The sequence below is a fragment of the Panthera pardus genome, unplaced genomic scaffold (assembly GCF_024362965.1).
Source record: "Panthera pardus isolate Hobbes unplaced genomic scaffold, ASM2436296v1 HiC_scaffold_13, whole genome shotgun sequence".
NCBI classification, from domain to species: Eukaryota; Metazoa; Chordata; class Mammalia; order Carnivora; family Felidae; genus Panthera; species Panthera pardus.
In genome coordinates this window covers 45,852,376-45,877,313 of record NW_026526688.1, presented here as the reverse complement: position 1 = coordinate 45,877,313, position 24,938 = coordinate 45,852,376, and the positions used below count along the sequence as shown (strand labels likewise).

The following is a 24,938-nucleotide window of genomic DNA, read 5'->3' as shown; positions in this document are numbered from 1 at the left end:
CAAGTAACCTGTCTTAGTCTCCTATGATCACTATGAGAAAGTACCACACACTCAGTGGCTTAAACATCAGAAATTTTTGTCTCAAAATTCTGGTGGTGAGAAGTCTCAGGTCAAGGGTTGTTTGCATCTGAGGTTGTAAGAGAGAAGTGGCTCTATGCCTCACTCCTCGCTCTGCTGGTTGGTTAGCAATCCTTGGTGTTCCTTGGCTCATACATGCACCCACACCTTTGACCTTGTTTTCACATGGCATTCACATAATGTTTCCTCTATTCATGGCTGTGTCTAAATTTCCCTTTTCTAAGGACACCAGTCACAGTGATTGAGACTCCATCCTCATAACCTTATCTTATCTTGAATACATCTGCAAAGACCCCATTTCCAAACAAGGTCACTTTAGGCGGGACTGAGGGTTAGGACTTCAACATATCCTTTGTGGGGGCTGGGGGGGACACAATTCAACACACAACCTTCATAATGATAAATTAACAACCCTCAACCAAGATAGAACATCATGAATATCACCACACCAAAAATATGACTTTAAGATAATAAATAAATAAAAATTACAAGAAATAAAAAAGAAATATTAAAAACACATTGGTAGTAGGAGCTTTTAGTTCACCTTCCTCATATCAGGACTTCATAAATTGAAAAGAAATAATGTTAAAAAACAAAATTCAACCAAGTAAACTTGAAGATGTAGTTGATTTTATTAACCAATTCATGAATTGAGCAGCATCCCATGTAACAAGCAGAGGGATGCTCCGAGGAGTTGTACAAAATGGAAGATCTTCATAGGAAGGAGAGTGGGGCAAGGAAGTTATTAGTAAAAGAAAAGAAAAATTGTTTCAGGCAAGATCACCTTCCCTTAGGGGTTAGAGCAGGGGGTCTTATCATGCAGATTACCTCGCTAGTGCTGGTCAGGAAATTCCAGACTGGTTTAATATTCCATTCCCTGGAATGGCTAAAACTGCTACTGGGTTAGGTATTAAGTCTTTACGGGTCTTAACATAAGTGACTCCATTTTGCACCTGTTTGTTTTTAACAATAATAAGCATAAAGAAGACCAAAGTAACTTAATTAATAACAGAAAGCTGATTGAAATGATTAAACTCCTTATGCTGAAAACAGAAATTAAACTTACAAGTGTCTATGAACTATTTATAAATATTCAGCATATTATCAGGCCACAAAAAAAAGCCAGAATTTTGAAACTTACAAAGTACAGACAGCCAACATTAACTGAATACAGCACAATAAATAAATAAGAAAATAACAACCCAGAAAAAAAGAAAGAAAAATGAAGATCTTACAGCTAATAATTGTTACATTTCCCTCTCTCAAAAGACGCTTAACTCTGAAAAGTCAAAATAACACTTGTGGTATATTTAGATCATAAAAATAATGAAAACACCACATACCCCTTGCACCTAGAGTATAAGATGGGAGTGGTTCTGAGTTAAATGCCTAACAATAAAAACTTGATAAATAAAAATAATTAAAATCAATGAATCATCAATCTCAACAAGTTAGAGAAAGAAAACACATTAAATCTACACAGAATAAATATAAAGAGTCAGAAATTAACGAGTTATAAAACAGCTGATTATTTGAAACAAACAATAAAAACGAGAAATCAATAGCTAGCCTCACCAAGGAAAAAAGGGGGGGGGGGGAAGCACAAATATATAAGAAATAAGACATTAAGTGAGGAATAAGTACATTGATAAGAAGGAAACTGAACGCTATGTAGGCAATTAAATTTGAAAACTGGATGATTCCTTAGGACAATATAAATTACCAAAACTTATCACAAAAGAAAGAAACGTAAACATCAAATATCTGGAAGAAACACAGATGCTGTCAAAGACCTGCATCACCATCACCACCACCACCACCCTTCTTCCCTCCATCTATGGGAGACCTAGATGATCTTAAGGTCTAGTCAACCAGATCTTCAAGGATGGATATCCCTAATGCAAATTAAGCAGTTCCAGGACACAGAAAAGAAAGAAAGAAAACATTCAATTTTCTTTTTCAATGAAGGCACAGTGTCTGTATCAAAACCCCTAAAGATAACAAGTAGAAAAAAAAATCTACAGATTAATGTCCTTGATATTTAGAGGGAGGATACTTGGCCAACCAGCCAGTGGAAGAACAAGAGGAAGGAGGAGGAAAAAGAGCAGAAGGTGAAAAAAAAAAAGAGGAAAAGAAAGGAAAAGAAAAAGAAGAAAAATGAGGAGAAAAATTCCAATAGTCAAAAGGAGAAAATATAGTATCTTCAAAACAGGACACCTTCTAGAAATCCCTCTGTAGATTAAAACATGGCAAAGTATTGATCAACACTGCAGCATCAAAGGGCTTGTTGTTTTAGTCATCACAAAGTTTTTATGTTTTTACAACTATCTTTTCTTCTGCATTAAGTTTTTTTTAAATTTTTTAATGTTTATTCATTTTTGAGAGAGAGAGAGAGAGACAAAGCGTGAGCTGAGAGGGGCAGAGAGAGAGGGAGACACAAAATCCCAAGCAGGCTCCGGGTTCTGAGCTGTCAGCACAGAGCCTGACGCAGGGCTCAAACTCACAGACTGTGAAATCATGACCTGAGCCGAGTCAGACGCCCAACCCATTGAGCCACCCAGGAATCCCTCTGTTAAGTTTTAAATATAGTCCTATCCCTAAACAAGCTGTTCCTTTTTGAGTGGAAGTGGGCAGGGGGGTTGTGGCTAATTGTGTAATTGACTGCTTCTTTGTTGCTTAGATGGCTAGAACAGATTAGAACTAAAAATGTGGCTTATCTTTAATAAGTGTGTCTATTTTTGACATCATTCTAGGCACCATTTTATGTGCACATTCTGTTATCCTGTTTTCCCTTGCTTCTATTTTTTCAGGCAATCTAGCACTTTATGTTTCTTTGTATTGTCTTAACTCCTTCCCAAAAATGTGTAATCTTTTCTGTGAATATGTAATCCCTTCTGTAAATGTGTAAATAAGCCCTTAACTAGATCAATAGTTGTCAATCTTAGTATACAGATGAGCAAAGTATATAAATGAGCAAAGAAAGCATCACCGTTTGTTTGGAAATGAGAAAAAAATATTTAAAAAATGATGCTGGAAAAACTGACTAAAAACTTATTTCCCTGGGTTTTGCTCATTTTCATAATGCAGTAATAGTTCTAGGGGAAAAGAAACATAAAAATACTAGATCTGTTTCTTCATACATTGTATCCATTGTTTATGTTACAAAAATAAAGTTTAAAAATCTTTCCCACCACCTTGAGATGAGTTGTTTCTTTATGTTTTATTTTGCATTTCATTATTTCATATTTTATATTTAATATACCGTCAAGCATCAGACACCTATTTTGTATGAGACTATAGTTTAGAGATCTTTATCATATGAATAGAGAAAAGACTGACAGGAAGTACCACACAATATTCACACTGATTATTTGTGCATGGTTACATTGTTTGCCTTTTTATGCACATGGCACATTATTCAAAAAATACCAAAGGATGCAGAAGTGAAAACTTAATTTCTTCCTTACCCCTATCTCCATCCACTGCTACGGGCTTCTTCCTTCAAACTTGAAGATTCTCAGTAACATTGTCAGATATATTTTCTTTGGGTGTTTCAGTGACTTAAAACAACTTTTCTCCTCCATAAGTTGTATCTCTAAAATTTAAATTTTGAAATAAAAGAAGCTGTTATTCTTGTGGCAAGTCCTTTGTGAAGACTAGTAAAATGAATAGCAGCCAGCTAAGGCAAAATGAGATGTGAATTCAGGTGTGTTGATCTCTTGTGTCTTTAAATTGGAATACAGCCTGAGCAAGTGGGATAGGAGTTTCCAACAGACTTCTAAAGGGCCAGCTTTGTTCTAGATCAATTCTCCCAATTCTCTTCTTTGGGTGCTAGTTCCTAAAATGGATTTACTTTAGGACTTCTCACAACAGTTCTCCTCTCCATCACTCTTTTAAAAGCCATTTTGCAAAACAGAAGTATTACCATTACCTCTTTTTGATAAATGAAGAATCTGATGCATAGAGAAATAAAAGGTAAAAATTATAAAATGGGAATGAGAAATACTATCTATGGGTAATTTCAATGAATAATTGTGTTAATATATGAGAATGAACTAACATATAATAATTACAAGACTCACTAGTTAATAATATACATGTATGCCTAGCGTATAATACATATATAGGTGGAACTATTATTAATATTTTTATAAACAATACTCAGCACTTGTCTCTATAAACAAAAAAATGATTAAAATTGAGGTTGAACCCTTTCTCATTTTAGCAACAATACCTTTAATTAATTGAAAAAAAATCTACCTCATTTGGATAAACTTTCCATGCAGTATTTACCATAATTTGTAGTATAGTTACATTGCTTTCCTCAGGTGTGTCTAAACAATATAATTCAATGTGGAAGACAGTAAAAAACACATTTAGAGAAAGGTGTCAGAAAATTTAGATGCCCTTTTAGTTTCTTGCACCTATCTTGAGATTACAAACCTGTTCTAGGTGTTAAGCAGTAATTACTGAATCAATATAATATACATCATAAAGCATGATAATCCTAAACCCAGGTTTTTGCCAGTTGTCCTGGTGTACCTGCTTATAGGATCACTTTCATTCTTAAAAGTTTGCATACTTGGTATGATAAAAAATACAGTCTCTTTAGTTTTAAATGAAAAGTTTTGTGTTTTTTTTTTTGAAGCCAGAGGTCATTTTCCAAGGAAAAGGAGCCAGTAGAAGGAATGAAAGTTTGAAGGTCTTCTTGACTGCTGTAAGGACCAAAGTCCACTTCTGGTTAGAAAGAACACTTTTCTTTTCTCTCTGTCCCTAATCCACACCATTCCTCTCCCATGATGGGCCATGTTCCTCTCCTTTGGTTTTATTTAGCTTTGCTGGGGACTTTTATATTTCATACACATTTGCATATATAATTAATATATTTTTTATCCTTCTTAATTTCAATATCCCATTTTTCCCATTTGTTTAATTTCATTACCCCCCCCCCCCCCCAGTCAGTTTTAATAAATGAGGATACTACCTAACAGGGTACCCTACCTGTTCAGGGTGAGAATTTTTTAATAAACCTTTTCTGCTCCCAAATCTGCGTCTTTTCCTATCAGCCAAAAGTCCACCTGAAGCTCAGGGAAGAGTTGACTGGATGGACTCTGAGTTTATTGGGAGAAATCCCCTCAACGACATGTTTCTCTTTTGCGAGACTTGAGTCAGGGAGAGCAAGTTCAAGCCCCAAAAGAAGGCTTAAGGAGCAATCAACACGCTGCTGCGCCTTGTGAACCTCGCCTTTAAAAGGAACATCCTCAAGCTGCAGGTTATTTCTCCATGTGGCAGAGGGCCCTGGGCTCTTCCTGGGGCCTCTACCCGCCCTCTACCAGCAGCGGTTTCAGGCCAGGGTGTGCCGCTGGCCTCCACCATCCCAGGTTGCTCATGCTTCCTTCTAATCACCTGCCTTGGTTGTGGAGAGCCGCCAGCAGCTGGCGCGACAGCTTCTCAGGCCCCCTTCCTCCGCTGAAGCTGCTTCTCCCAGCACGCCAGAACAGGAAGACGGGCCGCACTTGGGTCAGCTGCCCGCGCAGGGACCAGGTAGAAAAGGCCACCCTTGAGGATGGGGACCGCCCCCACAGGCTTGGGGATTTCCAGGATCTGGTGGAAGGCGGCCTAGGAGTTATGTTCAATGGTCAGCTGTCCCTCTGCAGAAGCAGCGCGGCACAGCTCAATCTGCTCTCTTTGCACAGCTCCATCGTTAGGGTTCTGGCCAGTACTTGTTTCCTCGTGTTCGTCAGTTTACTGGTCACTGGGTCTCCCAGCACAGAGTTTATTTTCGCTGTTGGGCCACTTTGATGAGCTGAGTCTTCCTGCGCTGGACTCATACCTCCTCCTCAGTCAGCTTTGCCTAAGGTTTGCGATAATATTCCCCGTCCATCAGGGAAGCCCGGTATTTGAAACCACTACGTCTGCGCGCACCTTCCGGAGCCCAGCCTGGAAGCTGCAGGACGGCACTGCGCATGCAGGCCCGGGATCCCACCGCGCTTGCGCAGCCTGCCACGCAGCACGCACGCGCTCTGGGCCGGCCCAGTCTCTCCGGTTTTTTCGGTGGTATTTGTTTCACAAAAAATTTTCCGATGAGTTCTTTCTTAGCCATGTCTCATAGATTTTAGCAAGTAGCATTATGATTTTTATGAATGCCTAATTTGTCGTAAGTTGTTTGAAATTTTAATTTTGATTTCTTGTTTGAGTCATCATCCATTTAGAGGAATGCTGTATGTATAAGCTTTTATTTCCTCGGGATAGAGTGGCTATCTTTTCCACTTTGGTAAACTTTATGGTCCAAGAATACTACTGCCTTTATGATTTCTGGCTTATGAAATTTATGGGGAAATGCACTGTCGCCTAGTGCATGTTCAATTTTTATTACTACTTAATGGACTTTTGAAAGAATATGTATTATGTTTGATATAGAAGCACTATTAATTGTGTTATATGTGTTTTCCATACCCCTTAATTATTTGCTGACTGAAAGGGACATGCCAAACATTTTTATTTATGATTTTGTAGTTTTATTGAATATCTTGTAGTTCTATCGAATATATTCATCTTGCATTTCTAACCCATTTTAAATTATATATTTTACATAATATCAATTAGTGCATAACATTATCTTTTAAGTCTTTGCTTTATTGTGCCTTTTATCTATATGAAATATTCATGGTTCTCACATTTAGTGTTTTGGGTTTTGTTTTGTTTTGTTTTTGGCTTGAATATTTTTGAATACTTTGCCTTCATTTTATTCATACTTGATTGGGATGTCTTTGCCCAGCTATCTGTCAGTCTTTTTCTCTAATTTCCTGTTAACTGTGTCTCTATAAATAACATGGAGCTGGATTTTTGTTCTCTTATTGATTTAAGAATCCATTTATTTGTTGATTTATCAGAGGAATTATTCTCCTTTATGGTAATTTGTTTTATTGGTCTTCATAATACTTAGAGATTGAATTTGCTACATAATAGAATATCTAAATATCAGTGGATTAAAAAAAACAAATGGTAGATAAGTTAGCAAAGAAAAGGAAAATGGGTGTTAGGCAGGTAAGAGCTCTGTCCCAGCCTTGGTTTCTTATCTTACTAGAGAGGCCAGAGATACCTCGTGACTGATTTTGAGAGACCTGGACTCAGACACTTGCTCCTCCACTTCCTATTGTGTAATCCTGGGCAAATTAATTTTTCTAAATTAGATTTCAGTCATACAATATGAATAACCTCCTTTAAAGTATTGTAGGGAGACGTATATGATAATAAATATAAACCATTCAGGGTATACTAAGCATTGACCATTGGCTGACATTTTTGTTTATTACATATTTTGTATAATTCCTTTTTTAATAGGATATCACGGACACACTAGGTTAAACCAAGTTCAGAACAGACTTCCCATTCTATATTTCCTCTGTGTATCTCCACATGTTTTTTATTTATATGAAATTTATTGTCAAATTGGTTTCCATACAACACCCAGTGCTCATCCCAACAGGTGCCCTCCTCAATGCCCATCACCCACTTTACCCTCCCTCCCACCCTCCATCAACCCTCAGTTTATTTTCAGTTTTTAAGATTCTCTTATGGTTTGCTCCTTCCCTCTCTGTAACTTTTTTTCCCCCTTCCCCTCCCCCATGGTCTTCTGTTAAGTTTCTCAGGATCCACATAAGAGTGAAAACATATGGTATCTGTCTTTCTCTGTATGGCTTATTTCACTTAGCATCACACTCTCCAGTTCCATCCATGTTGCTACAAAAGGCCATATTTCATTCTTTCTCATTGCCAAGTAGTATTCCATTGTGTTTATAAACCACAACTTCTTTATCCATTCATCAGTTGATGGACATTTAGGCTCTTTCCATAATTTGTCTCAACATGTTTTATGTCTGTATCCTCCATGTGCAGGAGATCTTTGTTTTTTTCCACCATACCACCTGTCCTTCCTTCCAGAAATTGTGAATGAATCGGAACATTCAGTACCAGATTGCTGTTGTGGCTTTTTGTTTGCTTGTTTTTAGCACTATACGTCTGGTAAGATTTTTTTTTTTAATATTTGCTTTAGAGCTAAAAATTAACTTTACCAGTTTCATTAGGTACTTTTTTTTTTAATGTAACATGTTTTATCTTTCTGAATGTTTTCTTTTTCTTGAGTGTTTCCCATTTTCATTTGCAAGGGAAAGTGTGGGTAGTATACTTTCATACCTTGAATGTCACACAGAAATAGTTTTTTCCTTGCTCTCGCGAGTGAACACCAGTTTTCTTGGGTGTAGGATTTTTGGCTTTCAGTCCTTTTTCCTAAAATTTCTATAAATGCTATTCCAGTATCTTCTAGCACTTAAGGCTGCCTGCTAGATACAAAGCTCAGGTCTCTCAGCTCCAAATCTACCCCGTGCCCTCTGCTTTGTGATGTGAGGCCAGGCCTCGGTTATTACATGTGTCCTTTGTCAGCTTGCTTGTGCTCATAGTTGAGCTCTGCCAACAAGGGTGTGAGAGGAGACAGAAAGCCTAGGGATGGATGTTTTGCATCTGTTTTTTCTCAGCCTCACTCAGGCAATAGCTTTTCACTCTGGTAGCAGTCCGTGGTTCTGGTTTCCAGTTTTTCCAACACTGCCAAAATCAGGCTCACATCATCTCCTCCTCAGAGGTGCCACCACCAGCCAGGCCAGCTAGGACCCCTCCTCCAAGGTCTGCAACTCAATTCCAAAGGGCACCTCTTTTAAGATCTAATGTTGATAATGCTGACCTCTTTTTCCTTTTTTGTTGGTAACTTTCAGTTAAGTTCTGTATTTTGAGATCATTGGCGAATCACATGCAGTTGAAAGAAATAAGATAGAGAGAGCCCAGTTACCCTTTACCCAATTTCCCCCAATGGTTGTATCTCACAAAACTACAGTGTAATGACAGCCAGGATATTGACATTGAGATAGGCAAGCTACAAAACATTTCCATAACAAAGATCCCTCATGTTTTTGGTTTTGTTTTTTGTTTTGTTTTGTTTTGTTTAGTTTTGTTTTTACAGCCAGATCCACTTCCTTCCCATCTTAACACTCTTCAACCATGGCAACCAACAGTCTGTCTTATATTTGTTACTTTTGTGATTTTTTTTGTGTGAGTTGATTCATCCTTTTATTTTTTATTTTTATTTTATTTAAATTCAAGTCAGTTAGCACACAGTGATACAGTATAGTCTTGGCTTCAGGAATAGAACCCAGTGATTCATCTCTTATATATGATACCCAGTGCTCATCCCCAAAAGTGCCTTCCTTAATGCACATCGCTCATTTAACCCCTTTTTGTTGATCTCCCAGACAACCCTCAGGGTGCAGCTTCTTTCAGTTACTACCTCCCTATAACTCCCATATTGTCCTTCTACCTTTCCCATCCTCCGGTGCTGTTTATTAGATTTTTAGAATCCCACTAGGAACACTAATTGTAATTTGACCAAGTTTAATTACATGTTCTGTATTAGTGTTTTCATAGGAGGTCATTTCATCTCTTTCCTCTGCTTGATTCTCCTATTTTCTTACATTTCCCACATAACTGGCATTTTCTATTGTCTGCTAATACTCATTCATGAAGATTTAGAGATTCAGTGTCCCTCGTTTACTGTGTTGGCTGTTACTTGTGTTCTCTAGGTACACAAAACTATCTACCAAGTAAATTGGCGGTTTTAAGCCCCACTGTGGAAATCAGTCTCAATTTACTGTGAGTTTTCCCACATAGACAAACATGGGAGATCATGCTGTGGCCAGCAATTCTGCAAACAAGGCTTTCTCTGGAACAGGTCTCACATTTTTCTCTGACTGCTTTCCCGGATGCTTCTGGAAAAAAAAATAGTGTTGCCGCTGCTAGCCAAGAGATTCCCCAGCAGTGATGGTGTGGCTTCAGGGTCTCCTCCAGGCCTCTCTGGCTTTGTGGCTTCATCTTTAGTCTGTGGGCTCAAGTGGAGGGCTTTCTACCCCACAAACAACCAATGCTTCCAGATTTTGCCCCTCCAACCCAAGAAAAATTTACACATCCCCTCGGAAATCCCTCCTAATGTCTGTCTGACTCGGTGAACAGTGTTCACAAGATGTTAGCTCCCAGTGCCTACTTTTGATTGGGTATACATTTTCCTGTTTGTTATATATTATTTCTGGATAATATTTTTTAGGTTTGTGGCATGAGGTTGGTATTTTTCTTAGTTTCAATGAAACTAACATTTTCTCTTTTGGGGTGGGAGGGGGGTTAATTTCTGCAGTTTAGAGGATTGTAAACATACGGCCTGGCGTCATCTTTCTGGAAGCTTTGCAATATATGATTTATACTTGAAAAATCACTAAAGAGATTTAGTGAAAGAGAAAAAAATCATGCGTAAAGACAAGAAAAAGATTTCGTGGAAGCTATTAATCATTATCAGTACCTAATATCCACTCCCAACATCTTTCCTGAGCCTCAGAATACATTTCTAACTGCTGTTAAACCCACAGACTTAGTAATATCTCCATCAACACCTAATGTAAATGTTAAAATGGAGCTTATAGTCAATGGTGAGACCCCAAGGAAATAGATGCCAGTAACTCCCAGGTATTAAATAAGCTGCAATATTGTCACTTACAAAGCTGTTGGAAGAAAACCATCTGAAGCTCTTGGCTCTTACCCAATGACATGTAAATTATGGTAAGTTAGTTCTTTATATGTTTTGGATACTAACCCTTTATCAGATATGTCATCTGCAGATATTTTCGCCCGTTATGCAGGTTGCCTTTTAGTTTTGTTGATTGTGTCCTTCACTGTGCAGAAACTTTATTTTCATGAATTCTTAATAGTTTATTTTTGCTTTTGTTTTCCTTGTTTCAGGAGACATACATGGTAAGAAGTTGCTATGGTTGATGTCAAAGAGTTACTACCTGTGTTCTGTGCTAGGATTTTGATGGTTTCAAGTCTCACATTTAGGTCTTTAATCCATTTTTAATTTATTTTTGTATATGATGAAAGAAAGGGTTCTAGTTTCATTCCTTGACATGTTGCCGTCCAGTTTTCCCAACATCATTTGTTGAAGAGACTCTTTTTCCGTTGGATATTTTTTCCTGCTTTGTAAGAGGTTAATTGGCCACACAGTTGTGGGTTCATTGCTGGGTTTTCTGTTCTGTTCCATTGATCTCTGTGTGTACTTTTGTGTCCGTACCATACTGTTTTGATCACTACAACTTTGTAATATAACTTGAAGTCTGGAATTGTGATGTCTCCAGCTTTGCTTTTCTTTTCCAAGGTTTCTTTGGTTATTTGGGGGTCTTTTTTGGTTCCACACAAATTTGAGGATTGTTCATTTCTGCGAAAAATGCTGTTGCTCTTTTGATAGGGATTCCATTAAATGTGTAGATTTCTTTGGGTAGTATAGACATTTTAATAATATTTATTCTTCCAATCCATGAGCATGGAATATTTTTCCATTTCTTTGTGTTGTCTTTAATTTCTTTCATTAGTGTTTTATAGTTTTACTCAGTACAGGTCTTTCACCTCTGGTTAGGTTTATGCTTAGGTATTTTATTGTTTTGGGTGAAATTGAAATTATTATTGGTTCATTAATTTCTCTTTCTGCTGTTTCACTATTGGTGTATAGAAATGCAATAGATTTTAGATTTTGAATTCTGTGATTTCACTGAATTCATGTATGTATCAGTTTTGGCAGATTTTTGGTGGCATCTTTTGGGTTTTCTATATAGAATATCATGTTATCTATAAATAGTGAAAGTTTGACTTCTTTCTTGCCTATTTGGATGCCTTTTATTTCTTTTTGTTGTCTGATTGCTAGGACTTCCAGTACTATTTTAAATAACAGTGGTGAGAGTAGACATCTCTGTCTTATTCCTGACTGTAGAAGAAAAGCTTTCAGTTTTTCCCACTAAGGATGTTATTAACTGTGGGTTTTTCATATTTGGCCTTTATTGTGTTGAGGTATATTCCCTCTAAACCTAATTTGTTGAGGGTTGAACGGATGTTGTACTTTTTCAGATGCTTTTTCTGCATCTATTGAAATGATCATATGGTTCTTATCCCTTCTTTTATTAATGTGGTGAATCATGTTGATTGATTTGGAAATGTTGAACCACCCTTGCAACCCTGGAATAAATCCCTCTTGTTTTTAAATTTTTTTTTACTGTTTATTTATTTTTGAGAGACAGAGAGAGATAGACCACAAGCTGGAGAGGGGCAGAGAGAGAGGGAGACACAGAATCCCAAGCAGGCTCCAGGCTCTGAGCTGTCACAGAGCCGGACGTGGGGCTTGAATTCATGAACCGTGAGATCATGACCTGAGCTGGAGTCAGATGCTTAACCGACTGAGTCACCCAGGTGCCCCTGGAATAAATATCCTTTGATCATGGTAAATGATTTAAGGAATTTATAAAACTCAACACCTAAAAAGCAAATAATCCAATTAAAATGTGTAGAAGACATGAATAGACGTTTTTCCAAAGAAGACATCCAGATGACCAAGAGACACATTAAAAGATGCTCAACATCACTCATGATCAGGGAAATACAAATCAAAACTATAAAGAAATATCACCTCACACCTGTCAGAATGGCCAAAATCAACAACACGGGAAAAAACAGGTGTTCGCAAGGGTGTGGAGAAAGGGGAACCCTCCTGCACTGTTGGTGGGAGTGCAAACTGGAGCAGCCACTCTGGAAAACAATATGGAGTTTCCTCAGAAAGTTGAAAATAGAACTACCATATGATTTAGCAATTGCGCTACTAGGTATTTACCCAAAGAATACTAATTCAGAGGGATATATGCAACCTGATGTTTATAGCAGCATTATCTACGATAGTCAAATTATGGAAACAGCCCAAGTGCCCATTGACTGATGAATGGATAAAGAAGGTGTATTGTATATATATACAATGGAATACTTGTCAGCCATAAAAAAGACTGAAATCTTGCCATTTGAAACAACGTGGATGGAGCTAGAGGGTATTATGTTAAGCATAATCAGTCGGAGAAAGACACTGTGTGAATTCACTCGTGGAATTTAAGAAACAAAATAGATGAGCAAAGGAAAAAGGGAGTCAGACCAAAAAACAAAAAAATTTTTTAATAAAGTGTATTTATTTATCTTGAGAGAGCGCAAGAGAGTGAGCACAAATGGGGAGAGGGGCAAAGAGAGAGAAGAGAGGGAAACCCAATCAGGCTCCACACTGTCAGCATAGAGCCCAACACAGGGCTTAAGCTCACAAACTTTTGAGATCATGACCTGAGCCCAAATCAAGAGTCAGATGTTTAATCTATTGAGTCACCCAGGTGCCCCACAAACTTTTAACTATAGAGAACAAACTGATGTTTACCAGAGGGAGATAGGTAGGGACATGGGTAAAATAGGTGACGGGGATTAAGGAGGACACTTGTGATGAGCACCAGGTGATGTATGGAAGTGTTGAATCAAGATATTGTACACTTGAAAACAGTATAAAAACTTTAAAAAGTTAGGGTAAGTTGGAAATAGCAGAGGATTTTTGGAACAAGTTCTGTTGTAGCAGAGGTATGGGAGTGCTTCCCTCTCACATCAAGCCTAAGGAAAGGCTTAAGAGGAACCACTCAGAATTTTCAGTTTGCATCTCTGGGAACTCTGAGGACACAGAGGACTGACATCTGGTTCGTTTGTGGAGAGGCGCTGTTGTTGGGCTAGCTGCTCTATGGAGAAGTTGTCACACTGAAGATAGTTTGTCCTTTTACTATTTGTTGGGACAAAGAATGCTTGAGCTGTTCCACCTGCCAGATAGGGGTCACATGTGAGAGTCTTCTCTTGCCTGCTCAACTAGGCATCTGGAGGGGTAGGGGTTCCAGCAAAATAAAGGCATGTGAGATGTACTGAGAAAAGAATTGTGAGCAACCAGTTCAAGAACATGCTTCCACCCAATTTAAGGGAATCGCAAAGGGGACCCTTAGTGATTAAGTATTATCCAGACTGCAACCCTTTCTGCCCTTTCCCTTTGCATTTCTGATCCCCTTTATTTTCTTTAACTTTATTTTCTTAGCATGTAACTTCTAACATACCATGTAAGTTACAGATTAGTCATCTTTTTTTTTTTTAAATGTTTATTTCTGAGACAGAGACAGAGCATTAGTGGGGGAGGGGCAGAGAGAGGGAGACACAGAATCAGAAGCAGGCTCCAGGCTCCGAGCTGTCAGCACAGGGCCCGACATGGGGCTTGAACTCACAGACCACAAGATCATGACCTGAGCCGAAGTCGGAAGCTCAACCGACTGAGCCACCCAGGCGCCCCGTAGTCATCTTTGTATTTTCTAGATGCTAAGATCCAAAAAGGCAGGGATCTTTGTACATGTTGTTCACTGATAGTTCCCAATCACCAGAATGATATTTGGGTCATGATAGGTACTAAAAATATATATATATATATTTGCCTAATTTGAATATGAATTGAATTGGTATCTCCAAAGAGCAATGGAATAGCCCATGCAAGTAAATATTAAACACCTCCCCTTCCCAGACCCCCAGGGTGAGAGCATAGTGATCTAACAGCAGTCAAGTCCAGCGTTTCCTTCTCTGATCTCCCTTGTCTGTTCATTCTCTAACCTTGACCTACAATTCTGGAGAGGCTGGAGGTGGCTTAGTCAGTGTGCAACTAGAAACAAAAACTCAAAAAGGGTTAATAGGGAGGAGACTGACCTTTTTCCCAGTACAGGTAACCTGCCCAAGGAACACCTGAGCTGGAAGGGAGTAAAGCTTTAATTGTAACTAAAATTCAGTTTTACTATTAGTATTACTAATAATATACTGGACTGAACATAAAAAAAAAAGAATGGCTGGAAAACTGTAAATGACTGGAGGAATGTTTAGTTACCTAAAGTTGACCTGAAAAGTCATGGAGGCTGCAAAAGGTTTCATCCAAATGCCTTGAGGGTTTGGAATGGGAAAACTTCTGATAACATTCCACCAGCTCTGCTTCTTCCATAAACCAGGCACATTCGCATGTTAAACGCACTCATATTCTTTTCCTCATTTACAGCACATTCCCTCCTGTCAAAATCCTGACCATCCTTTTACATGGACATGTTGGGACTGTTTCTTCTCCAGTATCACAGACATTTCAAGTCCACAGTTTATGTCCAATAGCCCTCATTTCCAGCATGTAATAAAGTGCCTGACACATTTAAAGCACTTAATAAATGTTTGATGAGTGAAGAAATGAATAAACGATGGGACTTCTTGAGATCAGAAAGCTTTATGAGCGGTAGGAGGGACAAACTTTATTCTAAAGTATATAGGAATGAAAATTACATAAGTAAAATGAGTGAGTGTGTGTCATTTATTGAAGACCTAGTAAAGGTCCAATCAGTTTCTCTTGAGTGAAAGAATGAATGAATGAATTCATGCATGCATGCTAACATAAATGAATGTGTGAAAAATGGCTGCATATATAGGCAAGGTTAAAAGAGTAAACACAATTTTGTTGGTTTATTTATTCATCTATATATCAATACAATTATTTGGTCCTTGTTGTTTTTTTTTTTTTTTTTTTCCAGATGATCCTTGTATTTGTACTAAGCATTGGGTCTCTCATAATCTATTTCATCAACTCTTCTGAGTGAGTAAAATCCCCAGTCATCCTTGTCTTCTGTGTCATTAGGTTGCCAGCTAATTTGGAATTTTTTGCCGGGAATAATGTTTAATATGCTTTCAGGCATACACACATATAAACTCATTAAAAAAAGGGTGAGTATTCCCCCCATGAAGCACTAAATCTAGTTTCACCAGAAAAGGCATGAGTTTCCCCTGTATCCTGTCATTGTGCATTGCTACGGGCTGTGGTGCTGTATACACATCTATTTTAGAGTCTCTGAGACTAGAAGCCTCCAGCTGTGGTCTCCACCCTTGGACCACTCCTGAGGGTGTTCTGTGTCTTTGGAATCCTTAAGTGTTGAAACAGAATCTTTATAGTTGTTTCAGGGTTTGTCATAGGTTTCAAACAACTTTGGATGGGTTTGAAGATGGAACATGCTAGATCTCACCTGGGATAAAGGAGCAAGTTATTGTCTGCTCTTCTCTGAAGCCATTCTCATCTTCTATACCCAAGTTAGAATGGTTTCTTGGACACAGCCTAATCTAATCTGAGCTCCACGCTGATCAGCTGGGAATTACACTGGATTTCTAGCTGAAGTAAAATTGGTATTATGGGGCCACAGAAGTCAGGCAATTTTGGAAATGCTAGGGAAACTAGTAGTCTTTGCTTTGTGAACTCCTTACTGACCTTTTAGGAAATTTTCTTTACATTTGGGTTCATATCAGTCCATTTGACTTAGTGTAGGTCTGTATGAGAAGGGCACAGATGTCAAAATGTCCTGGCTGGGCAGATAGTTTTGCAAACCAAGAGGAGCCACATAATCTCTGTGCATCTGAATCCTCATCGATAAAACAGAAATAGAACCAATAAACTCTATGAAAGGACGAACAGGTAATTGTCCTGTTATTTTCAGCTCCACATGCAGTCCTGTGGTTTTGTTTGTGCATACCTTTCCTCCCAAGGGAAAAGTAATTTCCTTAAAATGTGAACGTAAGTGTCTTGCATTAACCATTCATGGTGAATAAATAGAACATTGCCTACTCTTTATTTGGTCTTCTATAGTAAAACTTTTAAAATGTACATCTGTATAAATGGTTCTTATTTCTTTTCCAGCCCTGTTGGAAGCTGTTCTTCATACCAAGACAAAACCATCCCTATTGATTTGACTTTCAATGTGTTCTTTAGTTTCTATTTTGGGTTGAGAGTAAGTATCTATGGAAAGTGGGAGGAAACAAATGAACACAACAGGTGCAATGTAAAGAGGTGCCTTTATGTGCCTTAGTTGTACAATCTGCCTCTGTTTTCAGGCTCTACAGCTAGAGGGTGTGTGCCCTAACCTGTCCAATGTATAAAGAGACATGAAAACTCTCCCTTGCACTTAACACTGTATCTAGGCCAAAAAATTCTGGTGCAAATGAAAATGATTCCTTTGGATACCCTGTCACACTGTCCTCCTTATTGGCTTCCCAACCTACCACTGAGAAAGCTTTACTAATAATCACAAGCTAGGAAACCTGAGGAACAGCCTCTGAAATGTCATTGGCTCAACCGATTCCACTGATGGGACATGTGCCATATAATTGTATAAAATACTTTAATACCTTTGTTTCATTTTTGTTACACTCATCTATTAAATAGTTCTATCATTCCATAGGCATTTATTGAGGATCCATCATAGGTCTAGATTTCAATGTATTTATCCATCACATGTTTATGGGAGACTATATATATATATATGTGTGTGTGTGTATATATGTGTGTGTATGTATATATATACACACATACATATATCTGTATTTTTATGACCTTCCTTCAAAACTTAACTCTGACCACACTGACCATCAAAATCTTTTTATAGTAATTTATCCCTCTATATATGCTTGCTTTCTTAATCCAAATAGGGAAGCTCATAGACACAGGTCTTGGCCAGCCAAACTTCTAGAAAGTTGTACTTTTTCCATTAAGGGCCATTTTAAATCATGTATCTTTGTTCACAAGTAGGAGGCTTTAGAGGCATCTGGGTGGCTCAGTTGGTTAAGCATCTGACTTCAGCTCACGTCATGATCTTGCTGTTCATGAGTTCAAACCCTGCATCAGGCTCTGTGCTGACAGCTTTGGAGCCTGGAGCCTGCTTCAGATTCAGTGTCTCCCTCTCTCTCTGCCCATCCCCCACTCACACTCTGTCTCTGTCTCTCAAAAATGAATACATGTTAAAAAAAATTTTAGGAGCGCCTGGGTGGCTCAGTCGGTTAAGCGGCCGACTTCGGCTCAGGTCATGATCTCGCGGTCAGTGAGTTCAAGCCCCGCGTCAGGCTCTGTGCTGACAGCTCAGAGCCTGGAGCCTGTTTCAGATTCTGTGTCTCCCTCTCTCTGATCCTCCCCCATTCATGCTTTCTCTGTCTCAAAAATAAATAAACGTTAAAAAAATTTTTTTAAAAGAGGCATTATATAATTATATCAGAAAGCTCTAAGAGCATCAATAGGTTCAAAGTGTTTATTCTGATGTGTAAGTGTTAAGATCTGGTGAGTAAAATGGGTTCATGTTCATTTACTGAACACCCATTAAAGGAAGTTCTTTGTAAAAAAAAAAAATTAGAGTTTATTTATTTATTTTGAGAGAGAGGGAGAGAGACTGAGAAGGAGAGGGGCAGAAAGAGGGAGAGTGAGAATCCCAGGCAGGCTCCGTGCTGTCAGCTCAGAGCCAGATGCGGGCTATGAGATCATGACCTAAGCCGAAACCCAAGAGTCCTGCTTAACCGACTGAGCCACCCAGGTGCCCCTGAAGGTACAGTCTTTATGTAAATACATATTTATCTACATGTCTATACTAATATATATTCAAGTATATAGCTATCTGAGTACATATGCGTGTGTATGTATAGGTATGTAATAGATTGAGATCAAAGCGTCCGTTGAGTGAGATGAGTTAATAAAGCCACTGGTATGTTCATTTTTAAATTCTCGAGGGTAACAGAATATGGAGTCTTTTGTTTCCATTTCATAGTTTGTGGCAGCGGATGACAAGATCAAGTTTTGGTTGGAGATGAATTCGATTGTAGACATCTTTACCATTCCACCAACCTTTATTTCTTATTATTTGAAGAGTAACTGGCTAGGTAAGTGCATTGTGGGAATCAGGTGTAGTCTCTCAAAAATAAATAAATAAATTTAAGTCTTCCACTTTCACTCATAAGTATCCTTCATTTCCATTTTTTAAATGGCCTAAATGCCATTTAAAACCATTTTTCACCATGATTATATGATTTTGTAATATATTTTTAAAACCTGTTTTTTTTTTAAACCTCAGTACCTGGTAACGTACCTGATGCACAGTAGGTGACACTGGTTATTTATTGTTTGTGGACTGATTCATCCACTGTCTGAGAGGCAAGGTCCAAACCCCCCGTCCCCCTGAGGCACCTATATGCTAGAATCCCACGTGGACTGGAAGAGATGAAAAGTCTCCACTGGTCTCTCAAAGCAATAAATCATCATATCCAGACAGGCTGTGACATGTTATATATCTATCTAACTGCTTACTTTGTCTTTATGGGCAGTGCATGGACATTAAGTGGCTTCTATCAGTTTTTATGGAATTTTATATTATTATTTATTACCTATCAAATATTCCTTGCTGTTGGAATTATCAAACTACGTAAAGTAAAATATCATGGGAAAGCTGAGGAACAGACCATAGAGATTCTATAATCAGGAGTTTAAGTGGTTAATAACTAATTTACTGTCTGTTCTAAAGAGGAATTCTATAGGGTGAAATGTGAGTAGTGCTTATTATATGCGAGGCCTGCTCCCACATGCTTTCTATGATTAGTTCAACAGCCCTATGGGCTAGGTACTTTTAATTCCCATTTTGTAGATGAGGAACTAGAGACATGAAGGGAATTGCTGTAGATTACAACAGCTGTTAAGTGTTAGGGCCAGGATCTGAACTAAAGCTCATGCCCTTAAACCCGTGGCCTTACATTGTATGTGAGCATCTCAGAGATAGAAAGAAGGTAAGTGGTCCCGATTGTGTTACAACCCTGACTACTTCCGGAAGTGACCCTCTTCTTTTGGCAGATTTGTCCTTTTGATTGCTTTGTAGGTTTAAGGTTCTTAAGAGCTTTGCGGCTGCTAGAGCTCCCTCAAATCTTGCAAATTCTCCAAGCCATCAGAACCAGGTAAATGCTAGCCCTGCCGTAAGTCCTGCTTGCTTGCTGATTTGGATTAGGAAATTAAAAATGTAAACTGAACCTTCAGTTCCTTTCCCATCGGAATTTCAGTGTAAACCCCATGAAATCCCTTAGCTCCTAAGATATTATTCATCCCCTTACTCCTGTTGTATTAATATCACATGCTGACTAGGAAGTTGACAATCATTTGAGTCTGTTTTGTAGAGCTACATTGTGTAAGTCCATTTAGACTTTAATTCTGCCTCCTCCCCCCCCAAAAAATTAAAATGAAAGCAATCCAAAGGTTTTGGTTCTATATACTTGCTATCATGAATCATGTCTCTTCTATCTAGGAATGTGAGACAGTTTTTCTGACCGTGAGGCACCCAGTAGCAGCAATGAAATCGCTTACAAAAATAGAGCTGCCTAAATGTCTCAAAAAAAAAATTGCAAACTACCTTTGAGCAGCAATACTTCTAAAGTGTTATGCAGTTTGGTTTAATGTTACCCACTGAAAATCTTCATGCTTCTATGTTCTCCCCAGAAACATCAAATTTTATAGGCCAGGTGATTTCGCTGCTAGGCGTTCGTGCATCATGGAGCAGTTGGGATTAGAAAGGGCTGTTCTTGTGTAACAGGTAACCCTACCTGAAAACCACAGAGATTTCAGCTAAACTCTAGAACTTTACTTAGGACATAGGAGCTTGTCCAATCCTTTTCACTGAAAGAGCCTGGTATGAGTTTAGCGAGACATTTCTGTGATCTACTCAAAATTCCATTTTGCAGACCCATTCTCTGGATTCCCAGGACACTGCACTTTGTACTGTTACTTTAGACAATGTGGCAATCTATTAAATTTAGTTTAAGATGATACATATATATTTGTAAAAGCAATATAATATCAGGCTGGTGGATAGCATAGCAAAGTGTAAAATTTTTGAACAAGCGTGTGTGACTGGGTATGTTCAGAACTGGGCATCTCAGACTCTAATGTGCATATGAATCAAACAGAGGATCCCTACAACAATGCAGATCTGTAGATCAGGGGTGGGGGCTGGGATCCTGCATTTCTAATAATGCTCCCAGGTAAGCGCACCATTGCTTCTGGCCCATGAACCACACTTAGAATAGTCGGATTTTAGAGGACTTGTGTTGTTCTGGAATCTGTCTGAACCCAAAAACTTTTTGTCTTTCTTCCTCTAGCAGTTCAGTGAAGTTTTCCAAACTGTTATCAATAGTCCTCAGTACCTGGTTCACTGCTGCAGGATTCATTCATCTGGTAAGCATTTTCTCAAACTCTCAAGTGTTTCTGGTCAGCATGAACATCTTTCCTTTAAAAAATGCAGGCAGACCTTCTGAACTCCTGTCTCTTTCACTGTAACCAGTGTGCAGTTTATCTTTTTACCTCCCCTTTCTTGGTCTTCTGCACTCCCATATTCTCCACAAATACGTGTTTCCTGCACTCAAGGTATCTATGTTCCTTCCTTCAACATTCAAAACTTGCTCTTAAGAAAGGATCTAATAAGCTTACACTTCAAAATTATAAGCAGTAGGTGAACCTTATTGTTGTATCTTCATAGGAGTCTCAGCATTTAAAAAAAAAGTCAAAGAAATGAAAGCAGTGAGAACTGTCACACTTATGAACTAGGAGAGCTGTGAGAGACAAATTGCTAGGTTACAAAGGGGAGCTTTAGGGCTTTCTCAGTTCTCCCGAAATCCATCTGCATATATAGCTGCCTCCTTTGCCTGTAGGAAAGGCTCATTTTTTTTTAAAGTTTTTAAAAATTTATTTATTTTTGAGAGAGAGAGAGAGAGAGAGAGACAGCTTGAGTGGGGGAGGGGCAGAGAGAGAAACAGAATCCCAAGTAGGCTCCAGGCTCTGAGCCATCAGCACAGAGCCTGATGCGGGCCTAGAACTCATGAGCTGTGAGATCATGACCTGAGCTGAAGTCGGATGCTTAACCGACTGAGCCACACAGTCATCCCAGGTGCCCTGAGGCTCCTTCTTATCTCACATAATCAGAGTTATAATAAATGGATTTCAACAATAAGGAACAAACTCTTGGACTTCATTGCTTGAGGACAGTTGAGGAGCAGTCATTGAAAATGCAGAAATTGAAATAGGATGTTGAAAGCAAAGGTCTTTGAGAAAAGGAAACAAAACAAAAAGCACAGCAGGAGTCTTTTTCACTTGAGTCCTCTCAAAATTAATTAAAGCATTAATGGCAAAACGGAAAAAGAATTTTAAAGTTACCATCTTCAGCTGATCAAGAAAAATGCCAAACACCAAATGTAAACCATGATCCGAGCCTTCAAAAAATCTGAAACCAGCCACATCCCTCCTCCATCCTCAAGCAGGAGAGAAATTTCCTTGAAAGAAGATCACAGTAGTACAAGTGGATCCCTGGCTCTAGAGGGTTGCACCTAGGTGCATGGGCCCGCCATGGGAGCAGCAATCATCAGTGTCTTTTTGGATACCTGCTGGCCATCACAGAATGGTAGGCAAGAGTGCTCAAGGAGAAACTTTTTTGTCATCAATAGCAGTTCCCCATGAAGGGCTCTTAGGCTGAATGTGGCCTATAGACCTATTTTGTCTGACCTAATTATGTTTGTATTTTCTGTTCTAATTTTTTATTGCTTTCTAACTTTTACAGAGAGCTCACATAAAATCCCAGATTTCTGGATTCTTTGGGAAAATACAAAGTTTCGCAATCCAGTCTCTCAAGGCCACTACCAGTCCTAGTTGTAGACTTGATGCTCTCTGTTAACAGCATGTGCTCTTGAGTTGGACACAGCCAGGCTCACTTGAATCAAAGTCTGTTGCTTAACCCTTCTAAGCATGTGAACCTTGCTAGTCACCCAGGTGAGGAGACCTCCAGCAAGGATATATGCAGAGAAAGAAGAAGCAACCAGATGGCTTGTGACTTAAGGGGATCCACTGTGAGTCACCCCAATGTCTGGAATGTTGATAGCCTAGAAGAGCTATATCCCAGAGCGTAGAAAATGGCAGATTTGCTTGGGAGGATATTTGAAATGACAAACCAAAATAAAAACTATAATTGTCCCAACTCACCAGCTGCACATATAACTACTGGCCTTCACCTAAAAGTTGATACCCTCAGGGCACCTGGGTGGCTCACTCGGTTAAGCGTCCAACTTCGGCTTAGGTCATGATCTCGTGGTTTGTGAGTTTGAGCCCCGCGTCGGGCTCTGTGCTGACAGCTCAGAGCCTGGAGCCTGCTTCAGATTCTGTGTCTCCCTCTCTCTCTACCCCTCCCCCACTCACACTCGGTCTCTCACTCCTCCAAAAATAAATAAACATTAAAGAAAAATTTTTTAAATTTGATACCCTCAAAAGGTGAGTGTTAACCAGAAGTAATCAAGAATTCTGCCAAAAATAACAAGGGGGTATAGTGGAGAAAATAGAGAAAAGAGAGAAAAGAAGAAAAGAGAGACATCAGCATAACAACAGTTACTTAATATAACACTTAAAAGAACAATAATTACAAGATAATTTGTCCAAGGAAACGGAGAAGAAAAAAAAAATCCATATTTGAGAAAAAATGCAAATAAAAGGGTTTAAAAACTAAAAATACTAATTCAAACAAAATATATAAGGTTTTAAATAAAAGACTATTAAACAGTAGCAGGAGTTGGAAAACAGGCTGAATGATATCAGAGAAAAAGAAGAATGATATCAGAGGAAAAAGTATTACAGAGCTGAAAATGACATTAGAGGAAACCAAAATGTAATCAAAGGGGACACAAACATGCTCAGGAACATAGTGGACAGGATTGCAGCAAAGTGACATGGAAAAGAACAAAGGCATTCCAGCAACGTCAACTGAACATACTCTAAAATTAGTGTTCCTAGAGCAAAGGACAAGACAGGTGACACCAGAAGAAGTCACCAAAATAAAGTCTTGAATCTGTGGGTTAAAAAAAAATTAATGTTTATTTTTGAGAGAGACAGAGACAGAGCATGAGTGGGGGAGGAACAGAGAGAGGGAGACAGAGCCCCCGAAGCAGGCTCCAGACTCCGAGCCCACAGCCGGATGCAGGGCTCAAACTCACAAACTGTGAGATATGACCTGAACTGAAATTGGATGCTTAACCAACAGAGCCACCCAGGCACCCCTTAAATCTGTGGGTTAAAGGGTATATCATGTCCCAGTGTTGCAGGATTCTTTAGCTCAATACCCAGGGAAACTTGTCTTGCCACTTCGAAGAATGAAGAGGAGAACACAGAATAAAATGAGCAGCAGGCAAAAGTTTTTATTAAAAAGTAAGAATAGTGGAAGCAAGGATTGTACAAAAGCTCTCTTTGAAGATAAGGGGCACATGAAAGTGAATGCCCCAGATGATAGGCAAGGGACTTTATTTTATAGGGTTTTGGCCCATTCCTTTTTCTTTGTTCCCTTTGTTTCTTTTTAGGTTCTTTTTTTTTTTTTTATTGGTCTGATAACTATAAATGCAGACTTGTTTATTCCTGAGGGGAACCTGGGGCAGGAGTAGGTGGTGCTTGTTACATTTGTAAGGAAAACTTTGTGTCTGAGAGAGTTTTCCTCATGGTCAGGCCCAGAAGAGTTTTTTCCGAGGTAGTTTTTCTCATGGGTAGATGTTCCTAGCATTCTTTTCAAATATGTGGTTTGCTCGCTCCCAGGGACCATCAAGCCCTAGCCTCTCCCTTTCTGCCTACTGAATCCTATCTTTCCCTATCATACCAGGAAAAATGACACAAATTATTTATTCCAACCATATTATGGAGCAGTTTACTGATTTTCAAGGATAAGGAGAGAATCCAAGCAGAACCAAGCAAAGTCTATAAAAGGGGGAGAAATGAAACTCGCCTCCAATTTGTCAATGTCCATGGCTACCAGAAGGTGATAGAGTAGGGTCTGCAAAGTTGGTGTGAAAGTATAAGCTATCCTGTCATTTTAAATATTCAAGAGAAAATAGCACCCAGGAGTCCCTTTTAAAAGCATATCTTGAGGGGCGCCTGGGTGGCTCAGTTGATCAAGTGTCTGACTCTTGGTTTCAGCTCAGGCCATTATCTTGCAGTTCGTGTGATTGAGCCCCACGTTGGGCTCTGTGCTGGCAATGTGGAGCCTGCTTGGGATTCTCGCTCT

The 24,938-nt window shown here is 38.8% G+C and overlaps 1 protein-coding gene across 1 annotated transcript in view; it reads left to right on the top strand.

The window, feature by feature from the left end:
* The window catches only part of KCNU1 (potassium calcium-activated channel subfamily U member 1), a 148,630-nt gene that overhangs the window by 5,382 nt on the left and 118,310 nt on the right, over positions 1-24,938 (top strand). The window contains exons 3-7 of the mRNA XM_053901086.1: positions 15,603-15,664; positions 16,754-16,844; positions 18,645-18,756; positions 19,743-19,818; positions 21,013-21,088. Of these exons, the coding sequence (XP_053757061.1) occupies positions 15,603-15,664; positions 16,754-16,844; positions 18,645-18,756; positions 19,743-19,818; positions 21,013-21,088 (417 nt within the window). The remainder of the gene's footprint in view (positions 1-15,602; positions 15,665-16,753; positions 16,845-18,644; positions 18,757-19,742; positions 19,819-21,012; positions 21,089-24,938) is intronic.